The sequence below is a fragment of the Mustelus asterias genome, chromosome 1 (assembly GCF_964213995.1).
Source record: "Mustelus asterias chromosome 1, sMusAst1.hap1.1, whole genome shotgun sequence".
NCBI lineage: Eukaryota > Metazoa > Chordata > Chondrichthyes > Carcharhiniformes > Triakidae > Mustelus > Mustelus asterias.
The window spans coordinates 175,407,637-175,430,798 of record NC_135801.1 but is presented as its reverse complement, the minus strand read 5'-3'; the positions used below and the strand labels follow the sequence as shown (position 1 = coordinate 175,430,798).

The 23,162-nt window shown below is 46.8% G+C and overlaps 1 protein-coding gene across 6 annotated transcripts in view; it reads left to right on the top strand.

Annotated features, from left to right (window-relative positions):
• The window catches only part of reep1 (receptor accessory protein 1), a 102,258-nt gene that overhangs the window by 65,432 nt on the left and 13,664 nt on the right, over positions 1–23,162 (top strand). For 4 of the 6 annotated variants that reach the window (XM_078223824.1, XM_078223806.1, XM_078223786.1 and 1 more), the window contains 2 exons: positions 1,346–1,505; positions 8,770–8,805. In XM_078223824.1, coding sequence (XP_078079950.1) covers positions 1,346–1,505; positions 8,770–8,805 — 196 coding nt within the window. Of the gene's footprint in view, positions 1–1,345; positions 1,506–8,769; positions 8,806–20,258; positions 22,565–23,162 lie in introns of those variants that run through there. The other 2 variants (XM_078223835.1, XM_078223815.1) reach the window with 2 other exon arrangements.

Genomic DNA, 23,162 nt, shown 5'->3' with positions numbered 1-23,162 from the left:
TTTTCGAATATTTCATTGATTTGGTGATGGGTTTGCAGTTCCAATTGCCCACAATGATATAAGGAAAATAGAAACATAAAAAAATAGGAGCAAGAGTAGGCCATTTGACCCTTTGAGCCTAATCTGCTATTCAACATGACCATGGCCAATCCTCTCACACTCTTCCCCTTGCCCCTTGAGGAGATGGAGACTGGCTGCTGAGACTTAAAGCCGGCCTAACAACCCCGTGAAAGGGGAGGTCCTGCTGTGGATGGTGCAATATTCAGCCGGGGCCCTGAAGCATCTCTGATGCATCAAGGATGTTGATCAGAGATTATCAGGTTGAACGTCCACCTTCCCATTGTGAAGCCACAGTACAATGGCCTAGTGGACTCATAGAAACATAGAAAACTACAGCACAAAACAGGCCCTTCGGTCCCACAAGTTGTGCCGAACATATCCCTACCTTTTAGGCCTACCTATAACCCGCCATCCTATTAAGTCCCATGTACTCATCCAGGAGTCTCTTAAAAGACCCTATTGAGTTTGCCTCCACCACCACTGACGGCAGCCGATTCCACTCGCCCACCACCCTCTGTGTGAAAAACTTACCCCTAACATCTCCCCTGTACCTATCCCCCAGCACCTTAAACCTGTGTCCTCTCGTAGCAGCCATTTCCACCCTGGTAAAAAGCCTCTGAGAGTCCACCCGATCTATGCCTCTCAACATCTTATACACCTCTATTAGGTCTCCTCTCATCCTACGTCTCTCCAAGGAGAAAAGACCGAGCTCCCTCAGCCTATCCTCATAAGGCATGCCACTCAATGCAGGCAACATCCTTGGAAATTTCAGGAAATTTCAGCTCCTGTACCCTCCGTGGTTTGTATCATCAGCAGAGATGGACAAGGCCCCTGGCCATTCCCAGTGGAATCTCTGCCCAGCTAAACTGCCCACAAATGGGAACAGGCCGACAAGCAGAAAGACATAGATGGATTTGCCTCCCACACTAATGCCATGTTTACATCTGAGGTTTAAATAATGGGGGCATTGGCGAGGCCCAAGCCACTCCCTCACTGGCAAACAAAACTTTACAGGCTCCGAGAGACACTTCATTCTGGTTATTTATTTATTCATTTTACAGGATGTGGGTGTCGCTGGCCGGGCCCAGCATTTATTGCCAATCCCTAATTGCTCCATTTCAGAGGGCATTTGAGAGTCAACCACATTGCTGTGGGTCTGGAGTCACATGTCGGCCAGACCAGGGAAGGACGGCAGATTTCCTTCCCTAAAGGACTATCTAGTTATAGTCCTGGTATAATGGTCACACGCTCCGTGATAAAGTGAACATCTTTTGCTGTGCCACAGGGACAGGGAGCTCTGTCAGAGAGGCTACGAAGTTTCAGCATGCAGGATCTGACGACAATTCGAGGAGAAAACATCGACAGCCCTGGTGAGCAGATAAGCAGCACACAGAGCCAGTCCCAGAGTCCACCACGGAACGTCACAGAGACGGTCGATAACTCAGGTAAGCTTTGATTCCTATAACCTTCACAGCAACAACACTGTATAGTGAGCGGGCTGCAAACATAAATATAAGATAGGCACGAATAAATACCATAAGAAAACCAGGAGAAATTACTTCACTCAGAGATCATAGAATCCCTACAGTGCAGAAGAAGGCCATTCGGCCTATCGAGCCTGCACCGACAACAGTCCCATCCAGGCTCTATCCCCGTAACCCCATGTATTTACCCTTCCAATCCCCCCTGACACTAAGGGGCAATTTAGCGTGGCCAATCCACCTAACCCGCATATCTTTGGACTGTGGGAGGAATGAAAGATGAGTGGAGACTTGCATGAAGCAAGTTGGGAGGGGCCTAATGGGATGGGGCCTATTGAGTGGCGAGCCTCTGGGGTGATTGGTGGGGATGGGGGGTCTCACTGCCACTCTGCACTCAAGCTGAGAGACAGAGGGAGGGCGACCAACGATCGGAACTTAGTATCAGAGTTGGGGTGGTGGTGTGGGGGAGGGGGGTGGTCAGTTTGCTTGGGGGGGGGGGGAGAATTGGGAGATCGGGGCTGCAGGTGGGGGGGAGTGCGAGGCTGGCCTGGACACATCTGGGGTGGGGGGGGTCAGCGATCGGGCCGTGGGGGAGGCGGTCATACAGCCGGCGATGCGGGGATCATGGGGCTGGTCAGCGATCGAGCTGACCAGCGATCGGGAGGCCGGCAGTGCGGGGCTACTGTGCATGTGCCGATCTCCGCTATGACAGATTGGCGCATGCGCACTGGCCCACTCAGCGCTATGCAGTGGGAATATGCCCCGCTCCCTGGTTTTCAGCATGATTCATGCTAGTGCACTCTGCAGTGCTCAGAGTATGAGAGATTCATTCTGAAACTCCTGCTGAAAAAAACAGCATGATTTCCTCCGGTTTTTACACGAATTCGACCCTCAGGATCACTCCCCCACCCTTCTTTTTGTGTTTTTCATGTTAGTTTGTGGATTCCTATTTCCGCCTGCAATTTGAGTTGCTACAACCAAAAATCTCAAAATGGCCACCCCGCTGGTTGGACCTCATCACTTGCTGGCCTGTCAGTTGTCGATAGATGTCATGTCCTGGCACCAAGACTATTGCAATCTCAGGACTGGGTTGGCTTAGGCAGTGGACACTTTCTGAACTTTGGAACAACTGATCTTTCCAAGAAAACACTCAGTACGCCTGCCAAATGTTAGAAGTAAAAGCGCATTTCCGCATAAATCAGGTGAATGATGTTAAAGAATAGCTCTTTAATTATTTCCCTGTGGTATGCAGCCAAGGTGATGACTAAACACTGTGCTTTTACCATAGAGTATGTCTCCCCCAAGTGTTGGCCATTATTGGTAGCTATTCCAGTTCTGAATCCCACTTCTCATTCTGTCACCTGCTACATGTGCTGTGACTGACCTTCTGACACCTCATTAATCTCACTTTGTTATTTGTGTAGCTACGCTGCTGTTGGCAAATGTTGATGGGGGAGATGGAGAATGGTGCTGTTTTGTTCTCGGTGTTTAATTTTGCCAATGTATGGGTTTGATTAGAATACTCTGGAAGAGCAGAAGTTGGACTTGGGTGAGGAGTAAAACACGGAGGACATTAATAGACCATCATGCATTTCTTTTTTAATTTGAAGTCCCAACCTATGGATGTGGGAGCCTCCTCCTGTGTTCCTCACCAAACTTTGGTTTGGCTAGGAGGGTTCCCCCACACCACTGAAAAGAAATGTAATCATGACAGGGCAAGTGTACCCCACATTATGATGTGCGGATTAGGTGGATTGGCCATGCTAAATTGCCGCTTAATGTCAGGGGGATTAGTGGGGTAAATACGTGGGGTCACAGGGATAGGGCCTAGGTGGGATATTGTCGGTGCAGTTTCGATGGGCCAAATGGCCTCCTTCTGCACTGTAGGGATTCTATGGTTGTTGGCTTGCTTGTTGTCGTCGCGATCTGTGCACACGTGAGACCTGCACAGGAAGCATGTTCAGCTTATCTGGGGTCCTTCACGATAAGAGTTATTCTGTAACTTGAGTTTGTGTCTCTGTGTGCCTTATTTGTGAGCAGATTTCCACTCCATCTGACGAAGGAGCAGCGCTCCGAAAGCTCATGGCATTTGCTACCAAATAAACCTGTTGGACTTTAACCTGGTGTTGCCAAAACTCTTGCTGTGTTTACCCCAGTCCAACTCCGCCATCTCCACATCATCCTTCATGATCTCAGGGTATTTCAAAGCGGTTGGACTTTTGAAGTGTACTCGCTGTTGTAGTGTCCAGGACTGCGGGTTAACCAGGTAAATGTCCACTGACCCATGTGGAAGATCACAACGGATTAGACGGTGATGTCAGGGGTAAGTGAAGCCTGCCCAACAGCTCGTTTAGGGGAAGGATAGCTCCAAAACCAAACTGGCATCCTTAAGTTCAAGACAAGTTTAACATTTACTAGAGAGGGAAGGAGGTTCAAAATGTCAATCCAATCACAACATGATAGGACAATTGTAATCGCACTGACTCCGACTGCATGAAGTGTTATCTGCAGTGACAGATGCTTTATTAACGGTCTCAGTTGCTGTGATCTGAACAGCTCAATTTGCAAAGCCCAATGATAATCCCTTTATCACTGCTTTTAGCCTGTACTCTAAATCCCTCTCCCAAACTGCAACTGAAACACTCATTGATTTTTTTTTCCATCTTTTCCAGGTTTAACCTCTGAAACACTAACTCCCTCTCCCACATCTACCTTTCACAGGCTTCAGGCCCTCTGCTGTACAAGTCCTGCAAACTCATTATCCACTTTTGTTAATCTCTTCTGCTTCACTGTATCCCGGAAGGTGACTTCAAAATCTGTGATTTTCTTCTGTGGAAACCCCCTGCTCGAACCCTGCACTCCCGTGACTTTGGAATACTCTCTCTCCCTCCGCTACATCCTAGGCAATCCGATCTTCAGCCACCACTTCCCTCACTTGGAATTCTCTTTCAAAGTCACTTCACCCTTTCAACTCAAGTTCTTCCTCCTTAAACCTCTTCAAAAATCTCTTCAACTGATCCTTTGTCTCCCCACTAAGATGTTCCTTTGCAAGGTGGTGACCACTTCTCAACCTTATGAAATGCTCACAGAAACATGGAAACTAGAAGCAGGAATCAGCCATTCGGCCCTTCGAGTCTACCCCACCATTCATTTTGATCATGGCTGATCATCAAATTCAATATCCTAATCCCTCCTCCCCACCCCCCATATCTCTTGATCCTTTTAGCCCCAAGAGCTATATCTAATTTCTTCTTGAAATCAGACAATGTTTTGGCCTCAACTATATTCTGTGGTAGTGAATTCCGCACATTCACCACCCTCTGGGTGAAAGAATTTCTCCTCACCTCAGTTCCAAAAGGTTTACCCTTTATCCTCAAACTATGACCCCTAGTTCTGGACTCCCCCACCATCGGGAACAGTCTTTCTATATCTACCCTGTCTAACCCTGTGAGAATTTTATAAGTTTCTATGAGATCCCTCTCACGATTCTAAACTCCAGTGAATATAATCCTAACCGACTTAGTCTCTCCTCATATGACAGACCTGCCATCCCAGGAATCAGCCTGGTAAACTTTCGCTGCACTCCCTCTATAGCAAGGACATCCTTCCTCGAATAAGGGCACCAAAACTGCACACAATACTCTAGGTGTGGCCTTACCAATGCCCTATACAATTGCAGCAAAACATCGCTATCCCTATACTCAAATACTCTCGCTACGAAGGCCAACATACCATTTGCCTTCTTTACTGCCTGCTGTACCTGCACACTTAGTTTGCTCTGAGATATTCCTTTCTTTGAAGAGCTTTTTTAAAATATTTTAATTAATTCATGGGATGTGGGCATTGCTAGCTAGACCGGCATTCATTGCCCATCCCTGATTGCCCTTGGGAAGGTGGTGATGAATTGCCTTGTTGAACCGCTGTAATGGTACACCCAGAGTGCTGTTAGAGAGGGAGTTTCAGGATTTTGACCCAGCGCCAGTGAAGGAGCGGTGATATATTTCCAAGTCAGGACCACCTTCGGCTGCTTCATCAATGATCTTCCTTCCCTCACAAGGTCAGAAGTGGGGATGTTCATTGATGATTCCGCAATGTTCAGCACCATTCGCGACTCCTCAGGTACTGAAGCAGGCCATGCCCATATGCAACATTCAGGCTTGGACTGATAAGCAATATTCAACCAGGCAATGACCATCTTCAACGATTCAAGGAGGCAGCTCACCACCACCTTCTCAAGGGCAACTAGGGATGGGAAATAAATGCTGGCCAGCCAGTGACACCCATGTCCCATGAATGAATTTTTAAAAATGAGAGGATTCAACCATCTCCCCTTGACATTCAATGGCATTCACCACCTTTGCTGAATCACCCACTATCCAAATCCTGGGGTTCATCATTAACCGGAAACTGAAACGGACTAGCCAGATAAATAAGTGGCAGCAAGAGCAGGTCAGAGACTAGGAATACTGCAGCGAGTAACTGACCTCCTGACTCGCCAAAGCCTGTCCACCATCTACAAGGCACAAGTCAGGAGTGTGATGGAACACTCTCCACTTGCCTGGATGGGTGCAGCTCCAACAACACTCAAGAAGCTCAACACCATCCAGGATAAATCAGCTTGATTGGCTCTTCATTCAGAAACATTCACTCCCTCCACCTCTCCTCCACCCACCACCAGTGCACAGTGTCATCAGCGGGTACCATTTACAAGATGCACTGCAGCAACTCATCAAGGCTCCTTCAACAGCACCTTCCAAACCCATGACTACTACCATCTAGAAGGGCAGTTAAAGGCATTAGACACATGGAAATACCACCACCTGGAAGTTCCCCTCCAGGCCACACACTACACTTATTTGGAAATACATCCTTCACTGTAACTGAGTCAAAATCCTGGAACTCCCTCTGCACTGTGGGTGTACCTACACCATGTTGACTGCAGCAGTTCAAGAAGACCACTCACCACCACCTTCAGAAGGGCAATTAGGGATCGGCAATAAAAATGCTGGCAATGCCCACATCCCATGAAAGAATAGCAAAGAATTTTGCCTAAAATATTTGGCAAATACGATCTCACTTCCACAGGAGCTAGAGTTTCTGCAGCTAAAGTAGCTTTAGCAACTCTTTATGTTTTCTTAGCTTCCCACGCTAAACAGCAAAATTTTTCCATTTTCAAAATCCAAACAATAGCATGGAACCACTGCACTGAGGAGCGGGGGAGTAGCATGAGATTAACTGGTTCCAAGTTCTCTGGATCACCAAAGATAGAAACTTAAGTACACATTTCTCCATATCTAATTTTTTAATGTTTTATTTCCCCTTGAATCATACTCGATTTAGGGTGCTTCATCACAGTACTGAGTTGCGATATATCAAAACTGACATCCGGTCTTGTCTGAGGGCACTACCAATTCAACTGATATTCAAGCTTCGTAACATCTCTGTTCCTTCCTTAGATTGGCATGGTGTGTGAGGGAGTCCGGGGGGAGGGGGGGGCAGGATGGCTGGTGCGGGCGCAAAATCCGGAGAGAATTGGGAAATGTGATTCTCTTCGGAGAGATCGCATTTCCTGATTTTCCGTGACATCACAGCGACGAGGTTTACAACAGCTTTGGCCAAACGTGACACAGTCGAGGGAATCCCTCCGGGGGCGCAAAGGTCAGTATAACCCGCTGGGGGTGAGAGGGACGTGGTCGGTCACTGTCTTGGCACTGCCCTCAGGCATAGATTGGCACTGCCTAGTTGGCACTGCCAGGAACCTGTCAATGCCTATCTGGTAGAACTAACCTGATACCTTCATGATGGGGGGGGGGGGGGGGAGTGGGTGGAGTTAACTTTGTTTTCTGATTGGGGAACCTTTAAAAATGGCATCCCAATTTCTGTAGAGTAGGTCTTGCTGGCTCCAAGAGTTCCCTCCCTGACTGAGAGAACCACACCCCTATCTAAGGAAGGAACAGAGTTGTTAATAAGCTTGAATATCAGTTGAATTGGTAGTGCCCTCACATAAGACTGGATGTCAATTTGGATTTTGTTTTAGACTAAGAGGCTCAAATGCTGGAGAGAAAAGTGGTTTGTGGAGCTGGAGAGCTTCATGCTGGCTTTCTGTCTGAGCCAGTTTTGAGGAATTTTGGTAAGACCCTCCCCATCAGTCTCCCTGTGATGACCCAGCGTGATTATTCAGGAGTTATTCCAGACCTATTCTGCGTCATGTCTAAACTAATATATTGAAAAGCCTCAGTGACTTACTTCTGATCTTAAACTCCTCTTTAATCTACTTGATAACGCATTTCCCAAATTCCACAGCACCTCCCCATAATTAACTATCAACATGTATCACGAACTGAGAAGATAGTGGAGGCCGGAAACCTTACAACCGTTAAAAAATATTTGGATGAACAATTAAAATATCATAACGTTCAAGGATATGGGACAAGTGCAGCAAAATGGGATTAGCGTGCCTTTAGTGGTAGATATTGCTGGTGCAGGCTCGATGGGCCAAATGGCCTTTTCTGCACTGTATGACTCTGAGTGTGCCTCAAAGTTTCCCGTGTGATACTAGTAAAACATTGGAGTATCTGCTTTCAGCAAAACAGATCTCACTGAGAAATACCATGCCCTCAAGGCATCGTAAGAAGTTTAACAACACCAGGTTAAAGTCCAACAGGTTTATTTGGTAGCAAATGCCACTAGCTTTCGGAACAGGCTGTCCCTTCGTCAGGTGGAGTGGAGAAATGCTCAAGGCATCACCCAGACCATAACCCCATTTCTTTACTTTCCATGAATTTGTGAGGCTGGCTTGGACTCCGTGTCAATAGAGAAGACATTATTAATTTGAAGTTAAATAGCTGCCATCTTTACTTGAAGTTCTCCAACTTTTCGTTTACAGCCCAGGTCACAAGCTTGTGTGAGAGGAAGACTTGCTTTTGTAAGGCATCTTATTGTAATCTTTGAGAAAGGGCATTCAATGACATGAATTATCTTCAAAGTGTATTTAGTATTGTGGGAAAAGCCAAACTGCAGCCATTTTCCATTCCAAGATCCTCACATACAACAATGAGTTGACCAGCCAGTTAATCTCTTCTTAAAGGACAACGTTGGCCAAGACAGGATTTCACCTCTGTCAGAATATTTTGTTTCACATATTTACACGCCCTGATGCTGATTTGTGCCCTTCTGCTGATCTGTCAATTATTTAATTTTGGTTGGTAAATGTTTTTCCCTCCCTCAGTTTTTAGAAATGGCATCATATTCAATATCATAACAGGTAAGTCATAATCGTTTGGGAATGAGACTGTGGAATCCATCTTGGGCTCACACTGTTTGAGCTCTCGATTGTGCTGACTAACCCGCTGGCTAGAATAATATTGGTTGGATTGAAGGGTGGATTGCTGTGTTAAAACCAAATTCACTAACGTGGGCTGGGATCTTTCTGGTGCTGTTCTGTAGTCATCTGGTGGAATGACTGTCCCGATGGCTCAGTTGGAAAATGTATTCCCGCATGCTAACACATGCTAACGTTATGAGGGCAAGGGAAGTTCTAAGCCTGCTTCCTGATCTGTATTGAGTTTTCTGTTTTGTACGGCGGGTAATAATAAGTTGCTACGTCTGCCTTTACCTGCTTCTGGGATTCGATTCCTATTCTCCATACACTCAAGGATTCGTATGGACAAGAAGGAGACTACTCAGCTCCTGGTCTTTGAAAGAGGTATCATAGAATGCCTACAGTGCAGAAGGAGACCATTCAACCCATCGAGTCTGCACAACAGAGCATCTTACCCAGGCCCACCCCCCACACTATACCCATAACCCTGCGCATTTCCCCAATAATCTCCCTAACCTAGACATCTTGGGACATTAAGGGGCAATTTAGCATGGCCAATCCATGACCTAACCCGCACATCTTTGGAGTTTGGGAGGAAACCGGAGCACCTGGAGGAAACCCATGTAGACACGGGGAGAACATGCAAACTCTGCACAGTCACCCAAGGCTGGAATCAAACCCAGATCCCTGGTGAGGTGAAGGCAGTATTAACCATTGTGCCCCTGTGCTCCTATCCACCCCCTGTGCCACCGTGCTGCCCCAATTGGCCTTAATCCACTGCCCTTTCCCCATTGTTCTGGTTTTTTGTTCCCAAGTTGTTATGATTCTGTTGAAGACCAATAGTTTTATCTTTCAAGTAGACAAGGTTTGAAATCCCAGTTACCCACCAGGAAAATAAAAGCACAAGATTCCACTGTCTTCAAGAAACAAAGTTAACTTTATTGTACAAAGTCAGGAAAGTAAAACAATTTAATGATCTATCTTATACTCTAGCATACAGAATTAACATGAGGTAGATATGAATTAAACAGAAACATAGGAACATAAGAACATAAGAAATAGGAGCAGGAGTAGGCCATCTAGCCCATCAAGCCTGCCCCGCCATTCAATAAGATCATGGCCGATCTGATAGTGGGTTCAGTTCCACTTACCCGCCCGCTCCCCATAACCCTTAATTCCCTTAATGGTTAAAAATCTATCTATCTGTGACTTACACACATTTAACGAGGTAGCCTAGAATTCCAAAGATTCACTACCCTCTGGGCGAAGAAGTTCCTCCTCAACTCTGTTCTAAACTGACTCCCCCGTATTTTGAGGCTATACCCCCTAATTCTTGTTTCCATTTTAAGTGGAAATAACCTCGCTGCTTCTACCCTGTCTAGCCCCTTTATTATCTTATATGTCTCTATAAGATCTCCCCTCAACCTTCTAAACTCCAATGAGTACAGGCCCAGTCTACTCAATCTCTCCGCATAAGCTAACCCCCTCATCTCTGGAATCAACCTGGTGAACCTTCTCTGTACCCCCTCCAAAGCTAATATATCCTTTCTTAAATAAGGGGACCAAAACCTAGGTGCGGCCTCACCAGTACCCTGTACAGTTGCAGCATGACCTCCCTGCTCTTATACTCCGTCCCTCTCGCGATAAAGGCCAACATTCCATTTACCTTCTTGATCACCTGCTGCACCTGCAAACTGAGTTTTTGTGAAAGCTTTTACAGAGAGCTGTATCTGAACACACCAAGCTACACAGTAAATAGTATTTGCAACCAAATCAGTTCTGATAGATTTCTCAGCCAACCACCAATGGCCATTGTGTGGAACAATATCCAGTTAAAACTCTATCTCCCTCAACTCTTCATTCTCAAAGATCCAGCCTTTGAATTTCCTCAAACGCCACTCCAACTTGCACGACCTCAATCACTGCTTACCTTCAGATGGTTCAGTCTGTACTCCTGGGATGGTGCTCCAAAGGATTTGCAGAGCTGCACTCCCTCCTCTAATTACCAGAACCAGCGGCACAGTGGATATCACTGCTGCCTCACAGCGCCAGGAACCCGGGTTCGATTCCTGGCTTTGGGTCACTGTCTGTGTAGAGTTTGCACATTCTCCATGTGTCTGCGTGGGTTTCCTCCCACAGTCCAAAGATGGCCATGCTAAATTGACCCTAGTGTTAGAGGGACTAGCAGGGTTGATGTGTGGGGTTGCGGGAATAGGGCCTGAGTGGGATTGTGGTCAGTGTAGACGCGATGGGCTGAATGGCCTCCTTCTGCACTGTAGGGATTCTGTGATTCTTCTATGAAGCCTTACAACTCTTTCATAGGCCACTAATTTCACTAAGCTGGCAGTGCCCCTGGGTTTCTCCAAATTCCAGTCCCCTGGAATTTGCCGTAAATGCCAAGCACTTCTCCGGGCGACACGGAACAGTTCCCAAGTCTGTGTGCTGCAAACCACAGGAGGTCCAAACTGCAACCCTCAGCTGTATCAATGGCTCCCAGAGCTTGTTTGAGCCCTAACTACCTGGAGCCTGCTAACGGCAGCACCTTTTTGGTAAAGTCTCTTCCACTGCTCCAGAACACTCCCGCTCCCAGAAAACATAAATAAATTGAAGAGTTCTAATGATCATAGGATCTCCACAGATTTTATGGCCTGCACCCGACCACAATCCCACCCAAGCCCTATCCCTGTAATCCCGTGCATTTAACCTCGCTAGTCCCCCTGACACTAAGGGGCAATTTAGCATGGCCAATCTACCTAACCCACAGCTCTTTGGACTGCGGGAGGAAACCAGAGCACCCAAAGGAAACCCACGCAGACACGGGGAGAATGTGTAAACTCCACACAGACAGTGACCCGAGGCCGGAATCGAACCCAGGTCCCTGGCGCTGTGAGGCAGCAGTGCTAACCACTGTGCCACCACGCCACCTACTTCTATGTGCTCACAACAAATTTGAGACTTAGTTGTCAGCACTTAAAAATGCAGATATGAGCTTTGTAGGCCCTTTGAGTCAGGGCTCATCAAAAATGAGTCCAAAATTTGGCCTTTTTATATGGAGCTGTTCCCCTCCTGACTGAACTTCCTCAACGTGAACATGCCTCCAATGCTGCCCTGAAGCCCTTAAAGATTCTCTCACCTGCCTTTCAAGCAGTTTTGTGGCCTCGCGTACCACCTACACTGCCATTCCCATCTCTTTTCACTTGATGGGATCATTCAGGGCTTTCGAAAGCAATGTCGGGCAGGCAGGAGGGCAGGGACAGGCGGGCAGGGACAGGCGGGCAGGGTTACTATTCAGTGCCCTTTCCTGCCACCGCAGAATGGCTGCCGGTGGAAAAATGTGCGAGACTTCCACCCGTGCCACTCAGTTGCCTCCGTGCGCTTCCATTTAAGGGACTGTAAAATCCAGTCCTAAGTGAGGATGAGACTGAGAAGCTCCCACGTCCTCCATCCCAGATAACCCAACAAAACTGACTTCCATTCAGATGTGAAAACGGATACTCAGGCCACGTACAAGAGAGTGGCTGATGCCGAGGAGACAGAACCTCAGCCACTGTAAGTGCTTGAAAGAAAGAAAGAATGTCTTACGTTGCTGTTGCACCTTTCACAGGATGTCCCAAAGTGCTGTACACTTTTTAAACATCATCAAATGTGGGAAACATGGCAGCCTATTATGAACGTACGTGCAAACATACAAATGAGGAGTAGATCTAGACCACTCAGCCCCTTGAGCCTGCTCTGCCATTCAGTAAGGTCACAGAATCCCTACAGTGCAGAAGGAGGCCGTTCGGCCCATCGACCCTTTTTGCAGAGCATATGCAGATAGGACATGGACAGCATCTCCAACAGCATAGCACTCCCTCAGCTCTGCACTGGATTAATGGTCTGGATTTTTATGCACAAGACCATATCACCATAAGATGTGGGAGCAGACATAGGCCATTCGGCCCATCGACTTTGCATCGCAATGAGATCATGACTAATCTGATATGATAATCCTTAACTCCACTTTCCTGCCTTTTCCACAAAACCTTCAATTCCCTTATTGATTAAAAATCTGTCTAGCTCAGCCTTGAACATACTTAATAACCCAGCCTCCACAGCCCTCTGTGGTAAAGAGTTCCACAGATTCACTGCCCTCTGAGTGAGGAAATTCCTCCTCATCTCCATCTTAAATGGGCAACCCTTAAATTAAATTTATGACCTTCTGACTCAGAGGTGAGAGTGTTAACAACTGAGCCCTGGCTGACACTGCCATGCAGGATCGTAGAGGAGGGGGTAACTGAAGGAGCAAAAGGCAACGGTATAGTGCTGTAAATAATGGATGGCACAGTGGTTAGCACTGCTGCCTCACAGAGCCAGGGACCTGGGTTCAAATCCGGCCTTGGGTGACTGTGTGGAGTTTGCACATTCTCCCCGTGCCTGCGTGGGTTTCCTCCGGGTGCTCCGGTTTCCTCCCACAGATCAAAGATCTGCAAGTTAAGTTGATTAGCCATGGTAAATTGACCCTTAGTGTCAGGGGGACTAGCAGGGTAAATACGTGGGGATACAGGGATAGGACATGGGTGGGATTGTTGTCGGTGCTAGCTCGATGGGCTGAATGGCCTCCTTCTGCACTGTAGGGTTCTGTGATTCTCTTCTATGGGCGGCACAGTGGTTAGCACTGCTGCCTCACAGCATCAGGAACCCGGGATCAATTCCGACCTCGGGTGACTGTGTGGAATTTGCACGTTCTCCCCGTGTCTGCATGGGTTTCCTCCGGGTGCTCCGGTTTCCTCCCGCGGTCCAAAGATGTGCAGGTTAGATTGATTGGCCATGCTAAATTGCCCCTTAGTGTCCCAAGATGTGTATGTTCAGGGGATTGGCAGGGTAAATACGTGGGGTTATAGGAATAGTAGCTGGGTTGGATTGTTGTCGGTGCAGACTCGATGGGCTGAATGGCCTCCTTCTGCATTGTAGGGATTCTATGATTCTATAAGTGGGACTTCTGCTGCTGGACTATTGAACGCTATGAAGTATAACTTGGCTTTGGGATAACTGCCAAGGGCTTAGAGCTGGCACAAGCCTGTGTCTGAAGGCAGAAGAGTGAACTTAAGCATATCTTTTACCAGCTGATACACAGAGAGTAACATTGCCACTTCAGAGCAGACCAATTTCCATACCGGCTAACTATCATTGAGGGAGGAGCTGCTTGCTGATCCTCACAGGGCAGTGAAGCCTAGCTTTCTCCCTCTCTCAGTCTCTCTCTCATGTCAAGAGGCTCTGCAATAAGATTCACAAGAGTAGGCCGGCCACTGCCTTTTGTCAGACATTGAAAATAACTCATGACAAATGTCTTTTTAAAAACAAACATGTACTTTCAGTCAAGTAGAAGCTCTGATTCATGGTTAAAAGCTACGTCCTATATTGTCAGAGAGGAGGTTTTTATAAAGTGGGAATGCTGGTGAAAGGCTAATGCACAAACAATGCTGAATATAGAAGGACTGAGTCAACGTGTAAACATCATGAAGCCCGCACGCTGCCTGCTTCCCTCCTACTGCAGACATTTGTGTGATTTAAGTGATTCTGTTTTTGCGAGAGTTTCAGAAACTCTCAGCCTTTTTTTAGAGCACTGCACCGTCCTGGGAGAAGGTGTTGGCAGAAAGGGAGAAGGTGTTGGCAGAAAGGGAGAAGGTGTTGGCAGAAAGCAATCATTCCCTTTCTTGACAATGTTTACAATGAATTAAATTCTGTCGGACGTACAGGCACATTTTAGCTCCTAAACCGAAAGGAAGGGGAATAATTCGCATTGAATCGCAGCTGGAGAATTCCTGGTGATTGGAGAAGCGGCTAAATTAAGAAAAAGGATTTGATAAAGAAGCCAGTAATTGCTGCATTCATTGATTTCCGTTGAGAGACATAGGAATTAGGAGCAGGAGCAGGCAAGTCAGCCCTTCAAATTTTAAAGTTAAAGTTTGTTTATTGGTGACAAATAGGCTTACATTAACACTGCAATGAAGTTACTGTGAAAATCCCCTAATCGCCACACTGCGGCGCCTGTTGGGGTACACTGAGGGAGAATTTAGCACGGCCAATGCACCTAACCAGCACACCATTCGGAATGTGGGAGGAAACTGGAGCACCCAGAGGAAACCCACACACACACACGGGGAGAACATGCAGTCGCTGCACGGACAGTGACTCAAGGCCTCAATTTGGCTCAAGTATTGAACCCAGGTTCCTGGTGCTGTGAGGCAGCAGTGCTAACCACTGTGCCACTAGGATCTTATCCTAGTCTCAGCTCCACTTTCCTGCCTGTTCCCCACAGCGTTTCCTCCCACTTTTCATCAACACAGCAACCTGGTCACTATAATTGGCTTCAGCTCCTGCAGTAAGAAAACTCCTAAACATCAAAGGGGGCAGATAGGGATAGATTTAGGGTTAACGACGCTGCACTCTACGCAGATAAATACCTTAATCACACTCAGATTAATCACACTCAATTTGGATTGTGTCCACATTCAAGAGCGTGAGTTGAGATTTTATGGGGAAAGTGGGGTGAGGGGTCGCAGGGGTACGCCGGGAACATAGAACAAAGAAAATTACAGCACAGGAACAGGCTCGTCAGCCCTCCAAGCCTGCACCGACCATGCTGCCCGACTTAACTAAAACCCCCTACCCTTCTGGGGACCATATCCCTCTATTCCCATCCTATTCACGTATTTGTCAAGATGCCCCTTAAAAGTCACTATTGTATCTGCTTCCACTACCTCCCCCGGCAGCGAGTTCCAGGCACTCACCACCCTCTGTGTAAAAAAAATATATAGCTACAGCCGATGGTGGGGTTGCCCCAGGAACATAGCTACAACAAGCTGCAGCCTGAAAGTAGAGCCAGGAGGAGAACCCTTGTTTTAAACTTGTGTTTATGTAGCTGCCTCCAGCAGCCCCTGTAAGGACACCTAGTTTTGGTTCTATGCCTGTAAGAAGCCGATAGCTGCACAGTCCATGCTACAGCGAGATACAGTCACTTTGGTGAATGGTCCCTGAAACTGGCATCAGACCTTGGATTGGCATCGGGAATGAGCCTGATGCTGGTTCCAGGTGAGCGTCCTGGGCCATTCCAGGGCACCCTAACCAAGTTGGCGCTCCATCCGACGCAAAATGTGCCTGTGCTACAAATGCTCTACTGGCATCGTCAGTGCCCATGTCTTGCGCAATGAACAGCCTCACTGTGATCTAATCTCTAGACCTCACACCCCAGGCTTACGCAGGAAGGTAAATCTTTACCTCATTTATCCACCAACAGTCGGCAAGATGACTGAGGGAGAAGGGGATGATGGGGACATGGAGTAGGAGGGCTGGCGTCACACAAGCATGAATCAGTTTGACTTGGATTTAACAACTGTTCTCTGCCAGGGATTGAAAATAATTGTCTGGTATTTATTGTCATGAACCTGCAATATGGACACTAACAAATACTTGAGTCGCCAAAAATGGCACCATGTGATGGCATTTGTTTGCATTTTAAAATATTTTGTCAAATGAAATGCCTTAACAGGTTTGCTCACACTCTTTCCGGTCCCACCCTCCCCGGTCCCGGATGGCTGGAATTTTAATGCTGAGAGCAGCGTTAATTACTTTGAGGCGAGACTTCTTTCTCTTTCTGTAGAGCTGGTGGCCAATCGGATGGCTGGCAGCTCTGTAGACCCAACAGTGCCAGCTGGGAGCGGTGGCCATTCCTGGGACTACGGGTAGTCGAGGAGCTCGGTAAATCCAGGCTCAGGGGTCTCGGCAAGGTGACTCATAGAATCATTGAATACTTACAGTGCAGAAGGAGGCCATTCAGCCCTTCGAGTCTGCACCGCCAACAATCCCAACCTGGCCCTATCCCTGTAACTTCACATATTTACCCTACTAATAACCAACATCCTCCTAACCCTAAGGGGCAATTTATCATGGCCAATCAACCTTACCCGCACATCTTTGGATTCTGGGAGGAAACCGGAGCACCCAGAGGAAACCCACGCAGACACGGGGAGAATGTGGAAACTCCACACAGACAGTCACCCAAGCTAGGAATCGAACCTGAGTCCCTAGCGCTGTGAGGCAGCAGTGCTAACCACTGTGCCACTGTGCCATGCCGACTCAGGGAGAAGTGGTTGATGGGGACAGAGGGTGGTGGGGCTGGCATTAAAAGGCTTGGGGAAGGGTTAAAAAGGAGGATGATCTTTGGAGGGGGGCGGGGGGAGTGAGGCAGGGGTTCTGATGGGCCCGTGACCCTTACACAGAAGGTTCCACCGCACCACCAACCTCCTTGCCCAACACCAGTCTACATAGCTAAAGCTGCCAGGCATCCCTCATGATGTGGGCCTCCCACCACCACATATCAAGTTGGCCACATAAGGATCTCAGTAAGCTCAAGGGTGGACGAGACACTAAATGCCTTCCCCAGATCCCATATAATTTTAGACAGGTCAGGGGCAGGTGGGTCGGCGGGTACATTCCCACTGGCCGAGGAGTGTCAAGTCTAAACCAGTGACAGTGGATTGAAGATTTGCTTCTCAGACAATTTAAAACAATCTAGTGATATTCAAAGGATAATCTCCTCATTCATAATTTGGATTAGGCCCAAAATATACCAAACCCACACTGATTGTCAGTGCAGTCGCTGAGGGGGTTGGTTGGTCCAGATGGCTGGTTGGTGATGCAGAGTGATGCCAGCAGCATGGGTTCAATTCCCGTACCGGCTGAAGTTATTCATGAAGGCCCCGCCTTCTCAACTTTGCCCCTCACCTGAGGTGTGATGACCCTCAGGTTAAATCACCACCAATCAGCTCTCCCCCTCAAAGGAGAGGGCAGCCTATGGTCACTATGGCGACTTTACCTTTGACCTAATTGCTGCAGTTTGTGCACTCTCAAGTGTGTCGATGTCTAACTGAAATTATGGACCCGAATTTTCGACAATCCTCCTCCCTGTTTTTTCCCGATACCGCTTTCTCTCTCTTTTTGCAATCCTGTCTTTCCAAATACACATCCAGCATCCCCTTTTCCATTTTGTCTTAACACATCGGGGAGGCAGTGGAGTGGTGATATCTTCCCAATTACAACTTCAAACAGTTTTTTTCAGCAGTTTTATTGAAGAAAAGCTGCTAGGCCTGGTTATTAGTGTTTGGGAGATCACATACACAGGGATCCATGAATTGTTAGAATTCAAGTTATGGTTTTTCACCTTTCATCGGTGAGTATTAATTTGATGTTAACAAATTAAAGGAATTATTCAGTGCATAGTTCATTTCTGTCGACTTTTTTAAACCAGCCTTTTAGTTTTTATTTAAAAGTGAGGAACTTATTGTGTGAAATGTATCCTGAAGGCTGCACCTTGTCTCTCCTGACACCTCAGCAATTGGGATAAATTAATCGTAAGATTTACAAACCCATGACGGACCCAGAATTGGTACCCTGCCTTGTGCTGAGGCAGCTGATAAAGAACATAGGATCAGGAGTAGGCCATCAGGCCCCTTGAGCCCGCTCCGCCATTCAATAAGATCATGGCCGATCTTTTCATGGACTCAGCTCCACTTACTCGCCCGCTCACCATAGCCCTTAATTCCTTTACTGTTCAAAAATTTATCTATCCTTGCCTTAAAAACTTTCAATGAGGTAGCCTCAACTGCTTCACTGGGCAGGGAATTCCACAGATTCACAACCCTTTGGGTGAAGAAGTTCCTCCTCAACTCAGTCCTAAATCTGCTTCCTCTTACTTTGAGGCCATGCCCCTCGTTCTAGTTTCACCTGCCAGTGAAAACAGTCTCCCTGCTTCTATCTTATCTATTCCCTTCATAATCTTACATGTTTCTATAAGATCTCCCCTCATTCTTCTGAATTCCAATGAGTATAGTCCCAGTCTACTCAGTCTAAGGTGTCACCCAGGGCATTACAATTGACTTTGGCACCCCAGCGTGATGGAGGGGTGCATCAAACAATTGTTACAACTGAGTGACCCCTGCTGACGCCTGGCTGTCACACAGCCTGGGCTAAGCAGAGACAAATAAGGCTGCTCTCCAGGCTGACACTTGCACGGGAGTCACATGGCTGAGGTACAATAAGGCCATCAGACAGGTGAAAGCATAACCCTGGCAAGGTGTCAGTGCATTCAGGGTGTGGAATGTTTGTTGCAATGCAACCTCATCATGTTACATCTTTGCTTTCTTCTTCCGTCTCCCTTCCCATCTCCATTCTCCATCAACAATCTGGAACGCCTGTGTAAGTTTTATCACTCTGCATGAACTGCATTTAGTTATTAAACAATTATAGTGCGGCTTCCTGTTGGCTGTAATGAATATATTCCTTCATTAATGAGCTGAGTGGTTTTTGCCTGGGTGCTGTTGCTGTATGGTATTAGTGCACAGTCGTTGCGGTAGTGCTATGCTTATGAAATGCCAAAATAATAATTTAGTTTTAATTTGCTTGCTCATGGGCACGGAGGCAGGTTGTCCAGCACAGCTTCGAGCTATTTATCAGTCTTTGTAACAATCTCAATAGTTAAATCATATTCATAGAATCCCTACAATGTAGAAGGAGGCCATTCAGCCCATCAAGGATGTGTGGACTCTCCGACAGAACATCCCACACAGGCCCTGTAACCCCACGTATTTACCCCACTAATCCCCCTAACCTACACATTTTGGGACACTAAGGGGCAATTTAGCATGGCCAGTCCTCCTAACTTGCGCATCTTTGGATTGTGGGAGGAAACTAGAGCACCCGGAGGAAACCCATGCAGACACGGGGAGAATGTGCAGACTCCGCACAGAGACCCAAGGCTGGAATTGAACCCGGGTCCCTGTGAGGCAGCAGTGCTAACCACTGGGCCGCCCATATTGTGGAAACCCATTGTCAGACCAAACATCTCAAGTGCAATTAATCACTTCAAGAAATTGGAAAGGATTTTAAAGGGGGATTTAATTGAGATGCTCAAGTTGGCACAAATAGAATGGGCCAAATGGCCTCCCTTTGTGCTGTAGGATTAGATTATACATTTGAACTTTATTAACAAATATATTTAGATTCCATCTTTTAAAAAAATGCTCCTTCAACAACACCACCTCAGTGTGTGCTGCAGAATAGATTTGCTTTTGTCTTGCTGCTCTACCCGTGCTCAGTGTTGCCATGGATGTGTATGCAAATAGGCTGAAGTCTTCTCTGCCCCTGGGTAATGCTAACAGGCACTCCACTGAGAGCAGAGTCACAGTTTTACAACTGCAACTAAGGCAATGTTTGATTAGTTTCACGTTTGGTCGTCAGCGTCCATCCCTCCCCGACAGTAAGTTTATTGTTTTTCAATAACATTTCTAGTGGCTGCTGTATCTCTCTTCCTCTTGTTGGTCATCTTATGCCATTTTCGCATTGCCATCATTATGAAGTGCTTCGAAAGGTTATTCATGGTACCAATCAATTCCGGCCTACTAGATTGCCTGGATCCACTACAGTTCACCTATCGCCGCACCAGATCCACAGCAGATGCCATCTCCCTGGCCCTGCACTCAACCCTGGAACACCTAGATAACAAAGACACTTATGTCAGACTCCTATTCATAGACTACAGCTCAGTCTTCAACACCATTATTCCTAAGACACCCATGTCTAAACTTCGAGGCCTGGGGCTCGGCTCCTGCCTCTTCAACTGGGTCCTAGACTTCCTAACCCACAGACCGCAGTCAGTAAGGATGGGCAACAACGATCATCCTCAACACCGGTGCTCCGCAAGGCTGTGTCCTCAGCCCCTTACTATACTCCTTATACACCTATGACTGTGTGGCCAAATTTCCCTCCAACTCAATTTTCAAGTTTGCTGATGACACCACTGTCGTGGGTCGGATCTCAAACAATGACGAGACACAGTACAGGAAAGAGATAGAGAATCTGGTGAACTGGTGAGATGACAATAATCTCTCCCTCAATGTCGTAAAAACGAAGGAGATAGTCATCAACTTCAGGAAGGGTAGTGGAGGACATGCCTCTGTCTACATCAATGGGGATGAAACAGAAATGGTCAAGAGCTTCATGTTTTTAGGTGTCCAGATCATCATCAACCTGTCCTGGTCCCTCCATGCAGATGCTTTAGTTAAGAAAGCCCACAAACTCCTCTACTTTCTCAGGAGGCTAAGGAAATTTGGCAAGTCCACTACAACTCTCACCAACTTTTACAGATGCACCAGAGAAAGCATTCTTTCTGGTTGTATCACAGCTTGGTATGGCTCCTGCTCTGCCCAAGACCACAAGAAACTACAAAGGGTTGTGAATGAAGCCCAGTCCATCACTCAAACCAGCTTCCCATCCATTGACACTGTCTACAATTTCCGCTGCCTCAGAAAAGCAGCCAGCAAAATCAAGGACCCCATACACCCCGGACATTCTCTCTTCCACCTTCTTCCATCGGGAAAAAGATACAAAAGTCTGAGGTCACGTACCAACCGACTCAAAAACAGTTTCTTCCCTGCTGCCATCAGACTTTAATTGGACCTACCTCACATTAAGTTGATCTTTCTCACACCCTAGCTATGACTGCAACACTACATTCTGCACTCTCTCCTTCCCTATGTATGGTATGCTTTGTATAATCCAGCGCGCAAGAAACAATACTTTTCACTGTATACTAATACACGTGACATAATAAATCAAATCAAATTTACCTCCCAACCTTTTCAACGTGGTGGCTTCTCTTTTAATTAGCTCAGTCAAGTTGCAAAATTATATATGATCATCAGGTGGGTTAATTCATACAATAGACTATCTCGTGCAATGTGGGTGTAAAGTAGGATATTCAGTTGACACAAAGTGGCAGAAAGTGGATGCAACAAGGGTGGACCAGAGATGAGAGAGACATTCAGGGTGCAGAGGACATTTACTTTAATTATAACACATAAGAATAGCTTCTTCCCTGCTATCATCAGACTTTTGGATGGACCTACCATATATTGAGCTGATCTTTCTCTTCACCCAACCTGTAACTGCAACAATTCTGCACCCTCTCCTTTCCTTCTCCCCTATGTACTCTAGGTACAGTATGTTTTGTCTGTGTTGCGTGCAAGAAACAATACTTTTCATTGTATTCCTGCACATGTGACAATAATAAATCAAAAGGTGAGAGACTTCAATTTTTTGGAGAGACTGGAGAAAAAATTGGAAATGATTTTAGAACATAGAACAGTACAGCACAGAACAGGCCCTTCGGCCCACGATGTTGTGCCGAGCTTTATCTGAAACCAAGAAGGAGATTTAATTGCGATGCTCAAGTTGGCACAGACAGAATGGGCCAAATGGCCTCCTTCTATGCTGTTGGATGAGATTATCTATTTAAACTTTATTAAAATTTCATTTACCATTACATAGAGTTTACAGCATAGAAAGCGACCATTCGGCCTAATTGATCGATGCCAGTGTCTTGATTCATCTAAATAAATGGGATTTCTTTAAATTGTTGTTGGGATATGGATATCACTGGCATCGCCAGCCATCACCCACAATGCCCTTATATATTTTGTCAAATTTAAAAATTGTTGCATCACAACATTTAACCAACTTCAGAATTTTTGCCTCCACTACCTTACAAAGAACAAAAACAAAGAACAGTACAGCACAGGAAACAGGCCCTTCGGCCCTCCAAGCCTGTGCCGCTCCTTGGTCCAACTAGACCAATCGTTTGTATCCCTCCATTCCCAGGCTGCTCATGTGACTATCCAGGTAAGTCTTAAACGATGTCAGCGTGCCTGCCTCCACCACCCTACTTGGCAGCGCATTCCAGACCCCCACCACCCTCTGTGTAAAAAACGTCCCTCTGATGTCTGAGTTATACTTCGCCCCTCTCAGCTTGAGCCCGTGACCCCTCGTGATCGTCACCTCCGACCTGGGAAAAAGCTTCCCACTGTTCACCCTATCTATACCTTTCATAATCTTGTATACCTCTATTAGATCTCCCCTCATTCTCCGTCTTTCCAAGGAGAACAACCCCTGTCTACCCAATCTCTCCTCATAGCTAAGACCCTCCATACCAGGCAACATCCTGGTAAACCTTCTCTGCACTCTCTCCAATGCCTCCACGTCCTTCTGGTAGTGCGGCGACCAGAACTGGACGCAGTACTCCAAATGTGGCCTAACCAGCGTTCTATACAGCTGCATCATCAGACTCCAGCTTTTATACTCTATACCCCGTCCTATAAAGGCAAGCATACCATATGCCTTCTTCACCACCTTCTCCACCTGTGTTGCCACCTTCAAGGATTTGTGGACTTGCACACCTAGGTCCCTCTGTGTTTCTATACTCCTGA